The 14,668-nt window shown below is 55.0% G+C and overlaps 1 protein-coding gene across 1 annotated transcript; it reads right to left on the bottom strand.

Moving 5' to 3' along the window:
• Positions 1–1,679: 1,679 nt before the first annotated feature.
• ndufs2 (NADH:ubiquinone oxidoreductase core subunit S2) lies at positions 1,680–14,028 on the bottom strand (the record flags this gene model as incomplete). Its single annotated transcript, XM_078537714.1, has 5 exons — positions 13,942–14,028; positions 10,074–10,193; positions 8,592–8,721; positions 3,434–3,529; positions 1,680–1,763 (listed from the first exon to the last, which is right to left on the bottom strand). Coding segments are annotated over exons 1-5 (516 nt in total), but the record flags the coding sequence as incomplete, so codon positions are not given.
• Positions 14,029–14,668: the final 640 nt, after the last annotated feature.

Here is a 14,668-nt window from a genome sequence, read left to right as displayed (position 1 = left end):
ACCGAGCACCCACACACACACACACACCGAGCACCCACACACACCCACACCCCCACACCCACACACACACACACACACACACACACACACACACACACACACCGAGCGCCCACACCCACACACACACACCGAGCACCCACACACACACACACATACACACCGAGCACCCACACACACACCGAGCACCCACACACACACACACACACACACCGAGCACCCACACACACACATACACCGAGCACCCACACCCACCCACACACACACACACACACACACACACTGAGCACCCACACACACACCGAGCACCCACACACACACATACACCGAGCACCCACACCCACCCATACACACACACACACACACACACACACACACACACCGAGCGCCCACACCCACACACACACACACCGAGCACACACACACACACACACACACACACACACACACACACACACACACACACACACACACACACACACACACACACACACACACACAGAGCACCCACACACACACATATACCGAGCACCCACACCCACCCACACACACACACACTGAGCACCCACACACACACCGAGCGCCCACACCCACCCATACACACACACACACCGACCGAGCGCCCACACACACACACACCGAGCGCCCACACACACACACACACCGAGCACCCACACACACACACACACACACACACACACCGAGCACCCACACACACACATATACCGAGCACCCACACCCACCCACACACACACACACACTGAGCACCCACACACACACCGAGCGCCCACACCCACCCATACACACACACACACCGACCGAGCGCCCACACACACACACACCGAGCGGCCACACACACACACACCGAGCACCCACACACACACATACACCGAGCACCCACACCCACCCACACACACACCGAGCACCCACACACACACATACACCGAGCACCCACACCCACCCATACACACACACACCGAGCGCCCCCACACACACACACCGACCGAGCGCCCACACACACACACACACACACACACCGACCGAGCGCCCACACACACACACCCACACCCACCCATACACACACACACCGAGCGCCCCCACACACACACACACACACACACACACACACACACACACACACACCGAGCGAGCGCCCACACACACACACACACACACCGAGCGCCCACACACACACACACACCGAGCGCCCCCACACACACACACACCGAGCGCCCCCACACACACACACACCGAGCGCCCCCACACACACACACACCGAGCGCCCCCACACACACACACACCGAGCGCCCCCACACACACACACACCGAGCGCCCCCACACACACACACACCGAGCGCCCCCACACACACACACCGAGCGCCCCCACACACACACACACCGAACACACACACACACCGAACACACACACACACCGAACACACACACACACCGAACACACACACACACCGAACACACACACACACCGAACACACACACACACACACACACACACACACACACACACACACACACACACACACACACACACACACACACACACACACACACACACACACACACACACACACACACACACACACACACACACACACACACACACTCTACTTCCCACATAGAGACAGCCAGAAAGTGGGACACATACAGACAGACACATGACCTACCAGATGTGCGAACCCTGGGGCTTTAATCTTGCAGCGATATGGCCGACTGCTCCCATCTGAGACCAGGTAAACTCCAAACTCCCCCTGTGGAGACAGTCCGCAGACAGGGAGAGACTGTGAGCAGAGTTCGGGACCGAGATTCCCCTCCACGCTCCTTCCAGTGGGGGAAAGATTCCTGACCCACTCCCCCCAGGGAAGGGCTGGTGGGGGCTGCAGGTTACCCCATGTTGCTGGTGGATGGGAAACCCGATCGAACCATTTCATTCAGGAGCCCCCCTGAACCCTGTTCCCAGCTTCAGCGAGAGTCCGAGTCTCGGACACCAACTCTTCCCCTCGCTGAGTTCACTCTCTAACTTCCACATTCCCTCCCTCGCTGCCTCAATCTCTCCATCCCTCCCTGAACTCTTCCCCTCTCAGCTTCTACATTCCCTCCCTCGCTGTCCCAATCTCTCCATCCCTCTCTGAACTCTTCCCCTCGCTGAGTTCACTCTCTAACTTCCACATTCCCTCCCTCGCTGCCTCAATCTCTCCATCCCTCCCTGAACTCTTCCCCTCGCTGAGTTCACTCTCTAACTTCCACATTCCCTCCCTCGCTGCCTCAATCTCTCCATCCCTCCCTGAACTCTTCCCCTCTCAGCTTCTACATTCCCTCCCTCGCTGTCCCAATCTCTCCATCCCTCTCTGAACTCTTCCCCTCGCTGAGTTCACTCTCTAACTTCCACATTCCCTCCCTCGCTGCCTCAATCTCTCCAGCCCTCCCTGAACTCTTCCCCTTCCTTTCTGATGCCTCACTTCATCCATTCCTGCACCTCTCCCTTTCAGAATGGACTCTCTCTTCTTCTTCCCTCCGACCTCTCTCTCCTTTACTGGCTTGTCACTTCATCCCTCTCCCTCCCTCACTTTTCTCTCTCCCCCTGAATTCTCTCTCCCTCCCAGGATTGTGTCTCACTCCCTCCCTCATCTCTTCCTCTCTCCCTCCCTCGTTCATCTCCTCACTCTCTCTCTCTCTCCCTCATTTCCCCCGAATTCCCTCCCCCTCCCTCCCTGACTCCATGATCTCCCCCTTGGGCTCAATAATTTTCACCTCTCTCCCTCCCTCCCTCATCTCCATCTCTCTCCCTGAATTCTCTCCCCCACCCTCCCTCATCTCCTCTCTCTCCCTGAATTCTCTCTCCCTCCTTGATCACACCCCCTCTCCCATCTCATTTCATTCTCCCCCCTGAATTCTCTCCCTCCCTCTTTGATCAACCCCTCTCCCTTCATCTCACCCTCTGCCCGAATTCTCTCCCTCCCTCCCTCATCTCACCCTCTCTGCCCGAATTCTCTCCCTCCCTCCCTCATCTCACCCTCTCTGCCCGAATTCTCTCCCTCCCTCCCTCATCTCACCCTCTCTGCCCGAATTCTCTCCCTCCCTCCCTCATCTCACCCTCTGCCCGAATTCTCTCCCTCCCTCCCTCATCTCACCCTCTCTGCCCGAATTCTCTCCCTCCCTCCCTCATCTCACCCTCTCTGCCCGAATTCTCTCCCTCCCTCCCTCATCTCACCCTCTCTGCCCGAATTCTCTCTCACTCCCTCCTTGATCATCCCCTCTCTCATCTCGCCCTCTCTCCCCCAATTCCCTCCCCCTCCCTCCTTCATTTCGCCCTCATCTCCCCGCATTCATTTCCACCGATCTCCTCTTCTCCCTCCCTCCCTCCACTCCAAAGCCTCCCACCCAGACCAGCTCCCCCCGGCCCTCCTGCCGACGTCCTCACCTTGGGGGCCTCGATGGCCGTGTATGTGACTCCTGGTGGCACCTGGAACCCTTCAGTGTACAGCTTGAAATGGTGAATCAGAGACTCCATCGAGGTCTGTGGAGAGGGGGGCGGGGGTGAGAGACAGAGAGAGAGAGTGAGAGGCAGAGAGAGGGAGTGAGAGGCAGAGAGAGGGAGTGAGAGGCAGAGAGAGGGAGTGAGAGGCAGAGAGAGGGAGTGAGAGGCAGAGAGAGAGATGGAGTGAAAGGCAGAGAGAGAGAGGGAGTGAGAGGCAGAGAGAGAGAGGGAGTGAAAGGCAGAGAGAGAGAGAGAGGGAGTGAAAGGCAGAGAGAGAGAGAGGGAGTGAAAGGCAGAGAGAGAGAGAGGGAGTGAAAGGCAGAGAGAGAGAGGGAGTGAAAGGCAGAGAGAGAGAGGGAGTGAAAGGCAGAGAGAGAGAGGGAGTGAAAGGCAGAGAGAGAGAGGGAGTGAAAGGCAGAGAGAGAGAGGGAGTGAAAGGCAGAGAGAGAGGGAGTGAAAGGCAGAGAGAGAGAGAGAGGGAGTGAAAGGCAGAGAGAGAGAGGGAGTGAAAGGCAGAGAGAGAGAGAGGGAGTGAAAGGCAGAGAGAGAGAGGGAGTGAAAGGCAGAGAGAGAGAGGGAGTGAAAGGCAGAGAGAGAGGGAGAGAGAGGCAGAGAGAGGGAGGGAGAGAGAGGCAGAGAGAGGGAGGGAGTGAGAGGCAGAGAGAGAGAGAGAGAGAGAGAGAGTGAGAGGCAGAGAGAGAGAGAGATGGAGTGAAAGGCAGAGAGAGAGAGGGAGTGAGAGGCAGAGAGAGAGAGGGAGTGAAAGGCAGAGAGAGAGAGAGAGGGAGTGAAAGGCAGAGAGAGAGAGAGGGAGTGAAAGGCAGAGAGAGAGAGAGGGAGTGAAAGGCAGAGAGAGAGAGGGAGTGAAAGGCAGAGAGAGAGAGGGAGTGAAAGGCAGAGAGAGAGAGGGAGTGAAAGGCAGGGAGAGAGAGGGAGTGAAAGGCAGAGAGAGAGAGGGAGTGAAAGGCAGAGAGAGAGGGAGTGAAAGGCAGAGAGAGAGAGAGAGGGAGTGAAAGGCAGAGAGAGAGAGGGAGTGAAAGGCAGAGAGAGAGAGAGGGAGTGAAAGGCAGAGAGAGAGAGGGAGTGAAAGGCAGAGAGAGAGAGGGAGTGAAAGGCAGAGAGAGAGGGAGAGAGAGGCAGAGAGAGGGAGGGAGAGAGAGGCAGAGAGAGGGAGGGAGTGAGAGGCAGAGAGAGAGAGAGAGAGAGAGAGAGTGAGAGGCAGAGAGAGAGAGAGAGGGAGTGAAAGGCAGAGAGAGGGAGGGAGTGAGAGGCAGAGAGAGAGAGGGAGTGAGAGGCAGAGAGAGAGAGGGAGTGAAAGGCAGAGAGAGAGAGGGAGTGAGAGGCAGAGAGAGAGAGGGAGTGAGAGGCAGAGAGAGAGAGAGAGAGTGAGAGGCAGACAGAGAGAGGGAGTGAGAGGCAGAGAGAGAGAGTGAAAGGCAGAGAGAGAGAGAGGGAGTGAAAGGCAGAGAGAGGGAGTGAGAGGCAGAGAGAGGGAGGGAGTGAGAGGCAGAGAGAGAGGGAGTGAAAGGCAGAGAGAGGGAGAGAGTGAGAGGCAGAGAGAGAGAGGGAGTGAGAGGCAGAGAGAGAGGGAGTGAAAGGCAGAGAGAGGGAGAGAGTGAGAGGCAGAGAGGGAGGGAGTAGGAGGCAGAGAGGGAGGGAGTGGGAGGCAGAGAGGGAGGGAGTGGGAGGCAGAGAGGGAGGGAGTGGGAGGCAGAGAGGGAGGGAGTGGGAGGCAGAGAGGGAGGGAGTGGGAGGCAGAGAGGGAGGGAGTGGGAGGCAGAGAGGGAGGGAGTGGGAGGCAGAGAGGGAGGGAGTGGGAGGCAGAGAGGGAGGGAGTGGGAGGCAGAGAGGGAGGGAGTGAGAGGCAGAGAGAGGGAGGGAGTGAAAGGCAGAGAGAGAGGGAGTGAAAGGCAGAGAGAGAGAGAGGGAGTGAAAGGCAGAGAGAGAGGCAGAGAGAGAGAGAGAGAGAGAGAGTGAGAGGCAGAGAGAGAGAGAGTGAGAGGCAGAGAGAGAGAGTGAGAGGCAGAGAGAGAGAGTGAGAGGCAGAGAGAGAGAGGGAGTGAAAGGCAGAGAGAGAGGGAGTGAAAGGCAGAGAGAGAGGGAGTGAAAGCCAGTGAGAGAGAGAGAGGGAGTGAGAGGGAGTGAGAGGCAGAGAGAGAGAGAGAGGGAGTGAGAGGGAGTGAGAGGCAGAGAGTGAGAGAGAGTGAGAGGCAGAGAGTGAGAGAGAGTGAGAGGCAGAGAGAGAGAGAGAGTGAGAGGCAGAGAGAGAGAGAGTGAGAGGCAGAGAGAGAGAGGGAGTGAAAGGCAGAGAGAGAGGGAGTGAAAGGCAGAGAGAGAGGGAGTGAGAGGGAGTGAGAGGCAGAGAGAGAGAGAGGGAGTGAGAGGCAGAGAGAGAGAGAGGGAGTGAGAGGCAGAGAGAGAGAGAGGGAGTGAGAGGCAGAGAGAGAGAGAGGGAGTGAGAGGCAGAGAGAGAGAGAGGGAGTGAGAGGCAGAGAGAGAGAGAGGGAGTGAGAGGCAGAGAGAGGGAGAGAGAGACAGACAGACAGAGATGAGAGTGCAGTTGAGAGGGAGGCAGAGTGTGAGATTGTGGATAGGGAGGGGTGGGATTGAAGCAGAGCATTAGAGGGTCACACAGACCATTAGAGGGTCACACAGACCATTAGAGGGTCACACAGACCATTAGAGGGTCACACAGCGTTCAGATTCACCAGTTGCCAGTTCCCAGCCCCCACACGAGAGACGATAGAGGCTTTAATGCCCGAGTTTGGAAGAGTGCGGGGTGAGGGGGACCTGGAGGGGCGTGTGCATCGATCTTTGATGGAGGCCAGGACATATCGAGAGAGCGGGTTACCCCAGTACGAGAGCCTTTGGGCTTCAGGAATAGCAGCATTGAGTTGAAAAGCAGGGAAGACTTTCTGCGCGTTTATAAAGCTCTGCTTAGGGCCCAGCCTGGACAGCGGAGTCCAGTTCTGGTTGCCGCACATTCGGAAGGACCTGAGGGACCTTGAGAGGGTGCGGAGGAGATTTTCCAGAATGGTCAATTGGAGGGGAGTGGGGGGTGGTTTAGCTACAGGGCGGGGTGGGGGCGGTGGTGCAGCGGTGTTGTCGCTGGACTGGTCAACCCAGGGTAATGCTCTGGGGACCCGGGTTCCATTCCCGCCAAGGCAGATGGTGGAATTTGAATTCAATAAGAATCTGGGATTAAGAGTCTGATGGTCACCATGGAACCGTTGTCGATTGTTGTAAAAACCCATCTGGGTCATTAATCTCCTTTAGGGAGGGAAATCTGCCCTCCTTACCTGGTCTGGACTACATGTGACTCCAGACCCACAGCCATGAAACACCCTCTGAACAAGGGCACCCAGGGGTGGGTAATAAACGCTGGCCCGGCCAGCGACACCCACATCCCACGGACAAATACTTTAACAAAAACAAAAGGGTTAGGTTGGGGGAGACGGGGCTGTTCTCTTGCAGTGAAGGAGATCGAGGAGAGGGTTTGATGGAGGAGCCCAAGAGGGTGACAGGTTTGGGGTAAGTGGTGGGCAGGTTCTGGTGCTTTCTGCCTGCGTGGTCATTCTTCCTTACCGGACGACTGAAGTGATACGTCCGTGAAACAATGGCCAGGGGGCTGGGGGGTGGGTGGGTGGGTGGGTGACTGCGCAGAGTATCTACCAGGAGAGTCGGCGCGGCCAGTCAGAGCGTCGCTACGGTGCCCGATTCCAATCGGGAGGCTCACCGAGCTGACAGAGGGACCCCCGTGGGGAACTGGGGGGGGAGACGGGGAACTGGGGGGGGAGACGGGGAACTGGGGGGGGAGACGGGGAGACGGGGAACTGGGGGGGGAGACGGGGAACTGGGGGGGGAGACGGGGAACTGGGGGGGGAGACGGGGAACTGGGGGGGGAGACGGGGAACTGGGGGGGGAGACGGGGAACTGGGGGGGGAGACGGGGAGACGGGGAACTGGGGGGGGAGACGGGGAACTGGGGGGGGAGACGGGGAACTGGGGGGGGAGACGGGGAACTGGGGGGGGAGACGGGGAGACGGGGAACTGGGGGGGGAGACGGGGAACTGGGGGGGGGGAGACGGGGAACTGTGGGGGGGAGACGGGGAACTGGGGGGGGAGACGGGGAACTGGGGGGGGAGACGGGGAACTGGGGGGGGAGACGGGGAACTGGGGGGGGAGACGGGGAACTGGGGGGGGAGACGGGGAACTGGGGGGGGAGACGGGGAACTGTGGGGGGGAGACGGGGAACTGGGGGGGGAGACGGGGAACTGGGGGGGGAGACGGGGAACTGGGGGGGGAGACGGGGAACTGGGGGGGGAGACGGGGAACTGGGGGGGGAGACGGGGAACTGGGGGGGGAGACGGGGAACTGGGGGGGGAGACGGGGAACTGGGGGGGGAGACGGGGAACTGGGGGGGGAGACGGGGAACTGGGGGGGGAGACGGGGAACTGGGGGGGGAGACGGGGAACTGGGGGGGGAGACGGGGAACTGGGGGGGAGACGGGGAACTGGGGGGGAGACGGGGAACTGGGGGGGAAACGGGGAACTGGGGGGGAAACGGGGAACTGGGGGGGAAACGGGGAACTGGGGGGGGAGACGGGGAACTGGGGGGGGAGACGGGGAACTGGGGGGGGAGACGGGGAACTGGGGGGGGAGACGGGGAACTGGGGGGGGAGACGGGGAACTGGGGGGGAAACGGGCTGCAGGAGCTATGGGGATAGAGCCGGCGTGATGGGGCTGCCTGGATTGCTCAACCGAGAGCTGGCATGGACTAGATGGGTCAATTGGCCACCTTCTGCACTGCGATGACTCTGGGACGTTAACAGCAAGGGGATTTTATAGATACCAGGGTACAACATCAGACGGGCAGAGGGCAAGGGGCAGGGGGCGAGGGGCGAGGGGCAGGGGGTGAGGGGCGAGGGGCGAGGGGTGAGGGGCAGGGGGCGAGGGGCAGGGGGCGAGGGGCAGGGGGCGAGGGGCAGGGGGCGAGGGGCAGGGGGCGAGGGGCAGAGGGCGAGGGGCAGGGGGCGAGGGGGCGAGGGGCAGGGGGCGAGGGGCAGGGGGCGAGGGGCAGGGGGCGAGGGGCAGGGGGTGTACCTTCATCTCGCTGCGTTTAGGAGGTGAGACCTTTGCGTCATCCACCTTGATTTCACCGGCAGGCATCTTGTTCAAACATTGCAGGATAATGCGCAGGCTCTGTCTCATTTCCTCCACCCGACACAGGTACCTGTCAGGGAGCATGGAGCACGGGGTTAGATACAGAGTAAAGCTCCCTCTACACCGTCCCCATCAAACACTCCCAGGACAGGTACAGCACGGGGTTAGATACAGAGTAAAGCTCCCTCTACACTGTCCCCATCAAACACTCCCAGGACAGGTACAGCACGGGGTTAGATACAGAGTAAAGCTTCCTCTACACTGTCCCCATCAAACACTCCCAGGACAGGTACAGCACGGGGTTAGATACAGAGTAAAGCTCTCTCTACAATGTCCCCATCAAACACTCCCAGGACAGGTACAGCATGGGGTTAGATACAGAGTAAAGCTCCCTCTACACTGTCCCCTTCAAACACTCCCAGGACAGGTACAGCACGGGGTTAGATACAGAGTAAAGCTCCCTCTACACTGTCCCCTTCAAACACTCCCAGGACAGGTACAGCACGGGGTTAGATACAGAGTAAAGCTCCCTTTACACCGTCCCCGTCAAACACTCTCAGGACAGGTACAGCACGGGGTTAGATACAGAGTAAAGCTCCCTGTACACCGTCCCCGTCAAACACTCTCAGGACAGGTACAGCACGGGGTTAGATACAGAGTAAAGTTCCCTCTACACTGTCCCCTTCAAACACTCCCAGGACAGGTACAGCGTAAAGCTCCCTCTACACCGTCCCCGTCAAACACTCTCAGGACAGGTACAGCACGGGGTTAGATACAGAGTAAAGCTCCCTCTACACCGTCCCCGTCAAACACTCTCAGGACAGGTACAGCACGGGGTTAGATACAGAGTAAAGTTCCCTCTACAATGTCCCCATCAAACACTCCCAGGACAGGTACAGCATGGGGTTAGATACAGAGTAAAGCTCCCTCTACACTGTCCCCTTCAAACACTCCCAGGACAGGTACAGCACGGGGTTAGATAACGGGGTTAGATACAGAGTAAAGTTCCCTCTACAATGTCCCCATCAAACACTCCCAGGACAGGTACAGCACGGGGTTAGATACAGAGTAAAGCTCCCTCTACACTGTCCCCTTCAAACACTCCCAGGACAGGTACAGCACGGGATTAGATACAGAGTAAAGCTCCCTCTACACTGTCCCCATCAAACACTCCCAGGACAGGTACAGCACGGGGTTAGATACAGAGTAAAGCTCCCTCTACACTGTCCCCATCAAACACTCCCAGGACAGGTACAGCACGGGGTTAGATACAGAGTAAAGCTCCCTCTACACTCTTCCCATCAAACACTCCCAGGACAGGTACAGCACGGGGTTAGATACAGCGTAAAGCTCCCTCGACATTGTCTGGAGCAGACTCCGGAGTCCGGTGTGAAATCAGTGCACAGTTCACTGCGTCCTGACCTGTCATAACAGTCTCCTTTGCTGCCGATCGGAACATCAAACTCAACCTGGTCATAAACGTCGTAAGGCTGGGTCTTCCTGAGATCCCATTTGATTCCGGATCCACGGAGCATCACCCCACTGTGATGGAGAGAGAGAGAGAGAGAGAGAGACAGGAAGAGGTGGTGAGGTTAATGTGCATACCATTGTACCCACTTACCATTGGCATTGCAACGAGAAGGAAATATTCCAAGGGGAGTATCCACCATTGGTGGTTACCCAAAAAAACAGTTTAAGATTGTACCAAAGAGCGTAAAATTGTCCAAGGAGGGGTGGCAGGTCAGAAGATTGGATAGAATATAAAAAACAGCAAAACTGACTAAAAGATTAGTAAGGGAGGAAATATTAGTGTTCGGAAATAGAGACATTCTAACCAAGTTATACTTGTATTTGTGGGCGTTAGGAATGAGGTTTAGCTTTAATGTTTGAGTTCGATTTGTATTTCTGTTTCTGTTTTAAGAAAAAGTGAAGCTGAGTTTTTGTTTCACTTTAAAAAGTGCCTGCATTTCGAATGAGTTTTTACGACGGTTGAAGAGAAGCTAAAGCAAACAGAAGAGTAGAAAAAACTGTGCTGTTGCCTAGCAACAGGGGTCCAAAGAGGGAGGCACACCCACCACACACACACACAAAAAAACCCAGCATTTTGAGTTCAGTTGGAAGCAGTTGCCAGCAGAAGCAGGTTTCCCCAAAGAAACTAAAGGATAAAGTTCCCAAATCCAGGGGAGTGGAACAGGAGAAAGTCCCAAGAAGACCTTCTAGTCAAAGGACAGACAGGAACCTGGAAATGGACCTGTTTCGTGAAGTTAAGAATCAGAAGCAGAAGAAGGCTCCTTGCTTAAAGGAAGAAAAGCTGCAGGAAACAGATTTAAAGCGAGAGGCCAGAAGGTCCAAAGAGATGGCTGAAGGTCTGTAGCTCTTTGCTATGGGCATGTGAAGCAGTGATACTGTTGACGGCTGAGTCGATGAGAGAGAGGGCGTGGAAGACGGCTTGAATGCGTGTGGTGACCTAGGGGAGAGGAACGTCGGAAGGAGAGTTTCAAACCCTGGAGGCGAATCCTTGCGGAAGGCGTGTGGGAGAAAGCTTCGGTTTGAGAGGCGATTCTATTTCTTTGAGAGTGGAGATTGGAAACCCTCACGTGAAAGATGGAGTTCAGTGAGAACGGTTGGCTCAGTGTAACAAGCGTCTGGGGGGGGCGGAAGTTGATGAGAGGTTCATTGAATCTGCTTGAGGTGGCATCTGTCACTTGGTTTGTTACAGGGTGTGACGTGTCTGACCACCGGTCTCCTATTGGTTTACATGACAGTGTGCTTACTGTGAACATTAGAATATAAGATCGTTGTTGTAACTTTTGTAACTGCGGGGGGAATGAGAGAGAGAGAGAGAGAGACTGCGGGGGGAATGAGTGAGAGAGAGGAAGACTGCGGGGGGAATGAGAGAGAGAGAGAGAGACTGCGGGGGGAATGAGAGAGAGAGAGAGAGACTGCGGGGGGAATGAGAGAGAGAGAGAGAGACTGCGGGGGGAATGAGAGAGAGAGAGAGAGACTGCGGGGGGAATGAGAGAGAGAGAGAGAGACTGCGGGGGGAATGAGAGAGAGAGAGAGAGACTGCGGGGGGAATGAGAGAGAGAGAGAGAGACAGACTGCGGGGGGAATAAGAGAGAGAGAGAGAGAGAGACTGCGGGGGGAATGAGAGAGAGAGAGAGAGACTGCGGGGGGAATATAGTATAATATAGTTCATATTTTCTTGTTTAACAAATGTTTTATGCTTTTGTTAAAAGTTCATCAGCTGACTCCTGTGACTCTGTTCAGTAGCCCCCCCCTCTCCACCTATCTAAACAAACAAATAAAAGTGCGGATTCTATCAAGCTGGGTTCCACCCTGGGAATCAGGCTCGTCCGGTGGTAACATTAGCTGGGGATCATAAAATTAGAGTAGCAGAGAGAGAGAGAGTTAGCTAGAAATATAAAAAAATACAGATCATGAGAGTCTCCATAGATCTTTAAATAAGAAATGAATGAATAAAATGAGTGTCGGTCCTACAGAGAGTGCGTCTGGCGAATTGAGAATGGAAAGTAGGGAGATGGCGGGTGAATTGAACAGGTATTTTGCATCGGTCTTCAATATAAAGGATACAAGTAACATCCCGGGAATAGCTGTAAATCGGGAAATGTAAGGGACTCAGGAAAACTACAATCACCAGGGAAGTGGTCCTGAGCAAATTGTTTGGGCTGCGGGGCTGACAAATCCCCAGGTCCGGATGGACTTCATCCTAGGGTCTTACAACAAGTGGCCAGTGACATAGTTGATGCATTGGTTTTAATTTTCCAAAATTCCCTAGATTCGGGGAAGGTTGGAAAATAGTGAATGTAACACCTTTATTCATAAAGGGAGATGGAAAGCAAGAAACTACAGTCCAGTTAGCTTAAAATCTGTCATAGAGAAAACGTTAGATGCTATCTGACACGGTTATAAGTTATAACACGGCACTTAGTAAAATTCGAGGCAATCAGGCAGAGTCAACATGGTTTTGTGAAAGGCAAACCACGTTTAACCAGTTTATTGGAGTTCTTTGCAGGAGTCACGTGCTGTGGATAAAGAGTAACAGGTAGATGTACTATACTTAGATTTCTAGAAGGCATTTGATAAGGTGGAAAATAAAAGCTCATGGTGTCGGGGGTAACATATTGGCATGGATAGAAGATTGGCTAGCGGACAGGAAGCAGAGAGTAGGCATAAATGGGTCTTTTTCTGGTTGGCAGGATGTGATGAGTGGTGTGCTACAGGGACCAGTAAGTTTTTACAATTTATATAAACGGCTTGGATGAAGATATTGAAGGTATAGTTGCCAAACTTGCTGACGACACAAAGGTAGGTAGGAAAGTAAGTTGTGAAGAGGACATAGGGAAGCAACAAACAGGTAAAGATAGGTTAGGTGAGTGGGCAAAGGATCTGGCAAATGGAGTATAATGTGAAGTTGTCCATTTCGGCAGGAAGAATGAAAAAGAAGCATCTAATCTAAATGGTGAGAGATTGCAGAGCTCTGAGGTTCAGAGGGATCTGGGTGTCCTAAGGCATGAATCACAAAATGTTAGTATGGAGATTTAGCAAGTAACTGGGAAAGCTAATACAATGTTAGTTAATGTGAGGGGAATTGAATACAGAAGTGGGGAGGTTCTGCTTCAGTTGTACAGGACACTGGTGAGACCACATCTGGAGCACTGTGTCCAGTACAGGTCTCCTTATTTAAGGAAGGATGAAAATGTGTTGGAAGCAGTTCAGAGAAGGTTTACCAGACTAATCCCAGGAATGGGTGGGTTATCTTGTGAGGAAAGGTTGGACAGGTTAGGCTTGTACCCGCTGGAGTTTAGGAGAGTGAGAGGCGACTTGATTGAAACCTTTAAGACCCTGAGGGGTTTTTGACCGGGTGGATGTGGAGAGGATGTTTCCTCTTGTGGGAGAATCTAGAACTCGGGGGGTGGGGGGTCACTGTTTAAAAATAAGGGGTCGTCCATTTAGGACGGAGATGAGGGGAAATGTTTTCTCTCCGAGGGGGGTGAGACTTCGGGACTCTCTCCCTCAGAAGGCGATGGGAGCAGAGTCTCTGGATATTTTTAAGACAGAGGTGGATAGATTCTTGGTTAATAAGGGGGGTGAAAGGTTATCGGGGGGCGACGGGAATGTGGGGTTGAGGTGACCATCAGATCAGCCACAATATTATAGAATGGGGGAGCAGACTCGAGGGGCCGAGTGGCCCACACCTGCTCCGAATTTGTATGTCGGTGCCAATGCTGACAAGGCCCTTGCAAAGTGTGGACCAGAAGCCCCTCACCTGAATCCGTAGTTCAAAGCTTCCTCTGCACTGACAATACCGATATCCACTGTCCTCTTCTTCCAAATCCTGTTGTTAGTGAACATCTGGTGGGGGAGAGAGAGAGAGAGAGAGAGAGGGATGATAAGAGTTGTGGGAGGGGGGAGGGAACACAGAGAGAGAGAGGGATGATAAGAGACGTGCGGGGGGAGGGAACACAGAGAGAGAGAGAGAGGGATGATAAGAGACGTGCGGGGGAGGGAACACAGAGAGAGAGAGAGGGATGATAATAGACGTGGGAGGAGGGAGGGAACACAGAGAGAGAGAGGGAGGGATGATAAGAGACGTGGGAGGAGGGAGGGAACACAGAGAGAGAGAGGGAAGATAAGAGACGTGGGAGGAGGGAGGGAACACAGAGAGAGAGAGAGAGAGGGATGATAAGAGACGTGCGGGGAGGGAGGGAACACAGAGAGAGAGAGAGAGAGAGAGAGAGGGATGATAAGAGATGTGGGAGGGGGGAGGGAACACAAAGAGAGAGAGAGAGAGAGAGAGAGAGAGAGAGAGAGATGGATGATAAGAGATGTGGGAGGGGGGAGGGAACACAGGGAGAGAGAGAGAGAGAGAGAGGGATGATAAGAGACGTGGGAGGAGGGAGAGAACATAGAGAGAGAGAGAGAGAGAGAGGGATGATAAGAGATGAGGGAGGAGGGAGGGAACACAGAGAGAAAGAGACTCGCTCTCTCTCACC

The sequence above is a fragment of the Cetorhinus maximus genome, unplaced genomic scaffold (genome assembly GCF_964194155.1).
Source record: "Cetorhinus maximus unplaced genomic scaffold, sCetMax3.hap1.1 HAP1_SCAFFOLD_2877, whole genome shotgun sequence".
In the NCBI taxonomy this organism is placed as follows: Eukaryota; Metazoa; Chordata; class Chondrichthyes; order Lamniformes; family Cetorhinidae; genus Cetorhinus; species Cetorhinus maximus.
The sequence above is the reverse complement of the archived record's forward strand: the minus strand, read 5'-3'. Positions and strand labels throughout refer to the sequence as shown.